Below are 6,984 nucleotides of genomic sequence, written 5' to 3'. Positions count from 1 at the left end.
TTGGTCACAGTGTGGGGTGTCATCGGTGGTGGGCACTTGGTAAAGCTGGCACAGTGGTATGGACCTCTTGAATAAGGCATTGCCAGGCGTTGGTCACAGTGTGGGGTGTCATCGGTGGTGGGCATGGGGTAAAGCTAACATAGTGGCACGGACCTCTTGCATAAGGCATCGCCAGGTGTTGGTCACAGTGTTGGGTGTCATCGGTGGTGGGCACGGGGTAAAGCTGGCATAGTGGCATGGACCTCTTGCATAAGGCATTGCCAGGCGTTGGTCACAGTGTGAGGTGTCCTCGGTGGTGGGCACAGGGTAAAGCTGACATAGTGGCACGGACCTCTTGCATAAGGCATCGCCAGGTGTTGGTCACAGTGTGGGGTGTCATCGGTGGTGGGCACTTGGTAAAGCTGACATAGTGGCACGGACCTCTTGCATAAGGCATCGCCAGGTGTTGGTCACAGTGTGGGGTGTCATCGGTGGTGGGCACAGGGTAAAGCTGGCATAGTGGCACGGACCTCCTGCATAAGGCATTGCCAGGCGTTGGTCACAGTGTGGGGTGTCATCGATGGTGGGCATGGGGTAACACTGGCATAGTGGCATGGACCTCTTGCATAAGGCATTGCCAGGCGTTGGTCACATGCAGTAACTGTATCGCACCTCACTACTAAGTGAGCGTCACTCATGCATGGATGTTTTTAATTGTATGTGTCAGTTTTTATAAGAAAGCTACATTTTGATACTTATATTTACCATTGCTAAGGCAACAATAAATGCATTATTTATACTTGAGATCCACACATACAGTATATGTATAGTCTTGCTATTCTGATTTCTGTATTTATGTCAGATCATTTAATTTTGTATCAGGTGAAGATAAGAGATTTACAGACATTCACAGGATGAGGATTTCATGGTACAGTCATGACAGAAATCCAGGGATTTTCTCAGTGACAGAAATTCTTATGACAGAACTGTTCCTGAAAATCACAGATAACTGGCAAGTATTTGTGGGATAATGAGCCAATCACAGTTACCTTCCTGTGATGTCATCAGTAAGCGGATCTCTCACCTCCCCTTATTCCCCCCAGATATCTTTATACAGCCTCCATATACCCATAACCCAGCTTGGAGAGGCTCAGTGAAGGCAGCAGTGAAGGTGTGGAGGTGTCTGATGGGGTCACACAGGGCATAAAAGGAGATCTGCCCTTCCTCATAATCCAGACATATCCTGACTCTATCACTGGGGATCATGTCAGGTACCCGGATCACTTTCCTGTCATGTATCACTGAGTACTGATTATACCACCTCTCCAAACCCCAGGACTTGTTATTATATCCAATCCCTGACTGATCTCCTCTCCTGTCTATACTAGGGTAACACATCCCAACTCTCCATACATCTGATCTCCCAACATCTACTTCCCAGTAATGTCGCCCTGAGGAGAATCTCCGGCTGCTCAACACCTGATATTCCTCAAATCTCTTTGGTGTTTCTGGGCGATTCTGGCTTCTGTCTGTCCTGGATGCAGTTTTCCTGTCATCTGATATAAGTAAATTATTAGCAGCTGTGTTTACAGCCAGTGATATGTCTGCATACTTTTGCAGCCCTGATGTTTGCTGTGCAGCCCCAATTTCTGTCCCCCCAGCCTGGTGCTGTGTGTGTTGTGCGGTGGGGGTGGGTTGGGGGCGTGGCCTGGATAGTTTAGCAGTGATGGGAACTTTGTCCTCTGTACTAGAATGTGGATAGGCCTGTGTGTCTGTATGTTTCTGCACAATTACCCCAGACATGATATCAGACAGTCCTGTGTGTAATGTGTGTGAGATGCCGGCCACATCCAGATCCCCTCCATCATGGAGCTGTTTATCATGTCTCTCTCTGTCCTCCGTGTCACACAAGTCACCTGTGTCTGATTCCTGTAAGACAGTCAGTGGATCAGTCATGTTACACAGCTCCTCAATGTGACGTATCTTCCTGGACAGCTTCTCCTCCTTTATTTCCAGCTGCTGAATTACATCATTGTAGGATTGTGACACTTGCTGTGCCTGCCTAATGATGTCACTCAGGACTCTCTTCTCTAGATTGTCCAGCTGTCTCCTGAGGTCTCTAAACAGGGCAGTGACTCTCTTTGTTTCACCATCTGCTTTATTTTGAGCTTTCCTCCTACGTTCCTCCAGACTCTGGACTCTTTTTTTAGCTTCCTTTGTGTCTGCCATCAGTTTCGGCAGATTATTTCTCAGCTTCTTCTTCTTTTTCTCAGAGGCCGCAGCCAGTGTCTCCACCCGGTGTCTTCGGTGTTTCTTTGTGGAACAGTAAACACAGATAAAGGCAGCATCCTCAGTGCAGTAATATTCCAGGCTCTTTTTATGTACAGTGCATTTCCTGTTCTGCAGGGAAATGTTGGGGACACATAAGACGTGTTCTGGTGCCTTGCTGTGGACTCTCAGGTGATTATCACACACAGAAGCTTTACAGTGTAGACAGGACATAACAGCCGGTACAGCAGAGTGAATACAGTAAGTACAGCAGACTCCGGCCTCCTCCTGGTCTGGCTGAGTAGACAGAAAACACTCTGCTATGTTCGTCAGAGCAATGTTCTTCAGCAGTGTAGGCCGCTCCATAAACCCCTCTCTACATTCAGGACAGGAATAACCTCCAGACCCCTCCTGTGTCTCCAGCACACGATCAATACAGACCCGGCAGAAGTTGTGTCCACATCTCAGGGTCACAGGATCTGTAAAAATGTCCAGGCAGAGGGTACACTCCAGATCCTTCCTCAGATCAGCAGCAGACGCCATCGCTGCAACAGAGGGGTGGGGAAATGAAAGTGAATGTTTCGCAATGCAGTATAACCAGCTGCTTAATAATTATGGGGCAGAGCTATTGTGTCAAAGTTATTCAAACAGGAACTTGAAATGAACTATGCTCAGCGGCGGTTGAAATTAAAAAGAAAGTTACAATTTAAAAAAAAAAAGTTTGATTTTAACCACTTTCGGACCAGCGGTCTCCGGGCACCTAAGGACCAGAGACCGCTGGTCCAATCCCGACGAATCTCCGCACCTTACCGCCGCAACCGCCGTCATCGCCGCTCGCCGGGACCCCAGGATACAGACTCTTCCGTCTCTATGACGGAAGAGTCATGTGAGCAGGTCTGGAGCCGCTCTCATTGGCTCCTGACCCTGTTTTCCCATGTAAGCCAATGGGAGCTGCTTACATGAAAGACAGGGCCAGGAGCCAATAAAAACGGCTCCTGCCCGGCTCACAGTGCTCTGCCGTCATAGAGGCGGCAGAGCATGCGAATTTCGGCGGGTTGAACGCGACGGGAGTGATGGGAATGGCGGGGGCGTGCGGTCAATGGGACATAGAAGATACGTCCGGTCAGGACCGCAGCGCCCCCTGCCCACTGTAGATTTGTACTGCATTGGGCCGGAATCGGTTAATGCACAGGCACAATAACATTTGGAGAGCAACAGTGGATGTGGCTTTACAAGGCCTATTCTCAAGATATTTCATGCTCAAATTGACTGGGAATCGACCGGTCAATCACAGTAGTACTGCGCAGACTCAGAACGCTCCCAGCCACCGGGAAGAGATGGAGACAGGCTTGGACTGGCCTAGCGTATGGTAGGGGGAATTCCCAGTGGGCCTTTTAACAACTATGTGATGTCACCTGTCACATGATGTGATGGCCGCGCTCTCCTCTCTGCCTGTGTTGCCAGTTATGGTGATGCGGTGCCTGTAAAAATATATCTGGCTCTGTGCAGCTACGAACTTCCTGGGGGTGGGACCGCTGGAGGTACAGAGAGAGACTTGAATCAGTCCCGCCCCATGGCTCAGCCAGCCTATTGCAACCCAGCCTTTCTCCATCCTCCTTTACCTCCCGCCCTTCTGTTTACCACCACAGTGAATGTGGAGTCGGGGAGTACTGAGCAGCCAGCCTGATAAGTGCCATTTTTCCTACTCTATTATGCTGGGGGCATACCTCTGCAGTTATTCCCCCTACATACACCAAATATACATATGTGCCAATTTGCAGCCCCCGAGCACTGCTGGTTCACGAGATAAGAGTATAAGAACCTATCTTGTGAGCCAGTATTGCTGGTGTAGCACAGTGATTTTTAGGCATATGAAGTTTCACCAAATATCCAGTCTGCAGGTTTGCAAGAGGGTCATACCAACATGCAGGAGCTGCAGAAATGTACACTTGATAAATATAGTTTAAAGTGAACCAGAGACGAAGCACCCTCATGTATTTTACCATACATATCAATGAGAACATGGCAGTAAACCTCCTCCTGGCTCTGCTTTCCTGCTATGTATCCTCATAGCAGGAAAATAGAGCTACAAGGGGGCAGGCTTGGGCTTGAAAAGACATCACAGAAGACTGACTCAGCTATAATCATTCCGGGGCAAAGCTAGACTGAATGCTCAGTCCGGGATTCTTATCAGAGCTGATAACAGGTAGACTAACCAGTGAAGAATGAAACAAAGAGCAGAATAGGTGTTTACTGTCATGTTCCCATTGATATATGGTAAAATACATGAGGGTGCTTCGTCTCTGGTTCTCTTTAATTTGGTCAAAAGCTGTTAACAGAGTGTCAGGACAGGCAAATTAAACCTCTTTTAAAGAGACTCTGAAGTCTCCTAAACTACTTTACTTTTACTTTAAAACTTCTTTAACCTAATTACCCCTCCTAAAACACTGCATCCCCGCGGCTGTCAACGCCATAAATCACCCCTAATTACCCCCGGCAAAATCCACGACTTTCTTGGTTGTGGATTTTGCTGCTCCGTGAGGCAAAGCTTTCAGCTGCAGCTCAGCCTCCATGTGCGTCAATCAGCACGTATCTCCGCCTCTCCCCCACCCCTCTCAGTGAAGGAAGACTGAAAGGGGCGGGGAGAGGCGGCGATCCGCGTTATAGAGGCATGTAGAGGCAGAGCTGCAGCTGAAAGCTCTGCCTCTATGCGGAAGGAGCCCGCGATGTCCCCCAGATAATTTGGGGTGATTTATGGCATTGTCAGCCGCGCGGATGCAGAGTTTTAGGAGGGGCAATTAGCTTAAAAAAGGTTTTTGAAGTAAAACCATTAGCAAGAAGCTGGGAGAGAAGGTGACAACTGTTGGTGCGATTGTTCGAAAATGGAAGGAGCACAAAATGACCATCAATCGACCTCGCTCTGGGGCTCCACGCAAGATCTCACCTCGTGGGGTGTCAATGGTTCTGAGAAAGGTGAAAAAGCATCCTAGAACTACATGGGAGGAGTTAGTGAATGACCTCAAATTAGCAGCGACCACAGTTCCTTTTGATGTGCTATCTGCCACTGTTAAAATAAACCTACCATTGAAATGATACTGTTCTGAGACTTTTCATTTCTTTGTCATTGGACAAACTTACAAAATCAGTGAGGGGTCAAATAATTATTTCCTCCACTGTATACACACGCACACATATATATGTATATACATGCACACACACACACACATATCTAGGAAAGGAACTTTCCACTCTCAAAAACGAAAAATATTGTTTTTCGTAAAAACGATAAATATCGTTTTTAGTAAAAAGATAAATATCGTTTTAGTAAACGATAAATATAGTTTTTGGTTAAAACAATAAATATCGTTTTTGGTTAAAACGATAAATATTGTTTTAAAAAAATTATCGTGCATTACCAGGCGCCATTATTTGTCTGGCGCCATTTTTAACTGGACGCATCAGCAGTGCAGCGTTCTTATTCAGCAGCTATTGCTGAAGATTTTACAACTTCCACACTCTGTATGCCAGCGACCACTGAGTAGAGCGTACTGCTCCCCATTGGGGCCTCCTTGGAAGCCTGGAATACATGCTGGGGATACCAACACCACCGCTGCCAGAGGGAAGGATGTCCACCTCCACCGCTGCAGCCTGAGAGTCTGGTCCCCGACTACCAAGTGGGATAAACGCTACTACAGGCTGTTATCCAAGGACACATCCTAAGGAGGTGAGACCTGTCCTGGATAAGGCCCTACGCCATATTTACATAATAGCTGAGATCGCTTTTTTTCTTTTCTTATCTATGTACTACAGTGGATACAGAGCTGCCCAACATCACGCCTGATCGCTGCACCTAGGGAGACTATCCAACTCCTGCCATACACTGCTACTTACCCTCAAAATGTGGGATGTACAGGGGGTATAACTGCTGAGATACTGGAGGTGATTGCCACTGAGCATGTCATGTGTGTAAGTGAGGCAGCTCTTGGTAGTGTTGTCCGGATCATGAACGATTCGGATCTTTGATCCGAATCTATTTTATGAGTCGAATCATCTGAATCATCAAAATGAGTGATTCGGATCGCAAAGGGGGCGGGGGCGGGGCCAGGAGCGGCACACCCCCCTCTCAGCGGGCAGCGGGGTCCTGGAAGCAGAGCAGAGATGGATCGCTCTGTTGAAGGGGAGGCAGCCTTGCAGGGACAGGTAGATGAGAGAGAGGGGACATGGGTGCCACTGCCAGATATGTGTAAAGCACACATACTGGCTGCAATGTGCTGCTGATTATAGGCTGTCTGTTCCAGTTGTGCACAGTGAACACATTGGAAACTTTTGGCACAGCTCAGTAACGTTACAGGCAGCATGCTGGGCTAGGACTTCCCTTCTCCTGTCCTGCTAGTCATTTCACCCCCGAATGCTTCCCTTGTAAAATGATCCGAGATTCGGATCAAAGATCGAGATCTTTTCAATGATCCGATTTGAATCATCCGAATCATTGAAAAGATCCGAACTTCGCATCTCTAGCTCTTGGGCAGCACAATCAGACACTACACTGTAGCCAGTGACACAGTGATGAATGTCTGTTTGACATTAGTGATGTCCGGTTCATGAGTGATTGGTTCATTTGAGCCGGTTCTTTCCTGTGAGTCGAGTGATCCAACTCATCACACTGAACCAAATCAGTTCAGTGGATGAGACAGGAACTGCAGCTGCACAGGGTCCTTTTCCACTGCAAAATGCAAA

The 6,984-nt window shown here is 47.8% G+C and overlaps 1 protein-coding gene across 1 annotated transcript; it reads right to left on the bottom strand.

Annotated features, from left to right (window-relative positions):
* Positions 1-1,059: 1,059 nt before the first annotated feature.
* LOC137544679 (E3 ubiquitin/ISG15 ligase TRIM25-like) lies at positions 1,060-2,790 on the bottom strand. The gene has a single exon (XM_068265775.1). It carries the CDS (start codon positions 2,788-2,790, stop codon positions 1,060-1,062), a length of 1,731 nt encoding a protein of 576 aa, XP_068121876.1.
* Between the last annotated feature and the right edge of the window lie 4,194 nt (positions 2,791-6,984).

Source organism: Hyperolius riggenbachi, chromosome 2 (assembly GCF_040937935.1).
Source record: "Hyperolius riggenbachi isolate aHypRig1 chromosome 2, aHypRig1.pri, whole genome shotgun sequence".
Classification (NCBI taxonomy): domain Eukaryota; kingdom Metazoa; phylum Chordata; class Amphibia; order Anura; family Hyperoliidae; genus Hyperolius; species Hyperolius riggenbachi.
This window is presented reverse-complemented; position numbering and strand designations above follow the sequence as displayed.

Coding starts and splice junctions, on each gene's coding strand:
- LOC137544679 (XM_068265775.1), bottom strand. CDS start 2,790: ATGGCGTCTGCTGCTGATCTGAGGAAGGATCTGGAGTGTACCCTCTGC.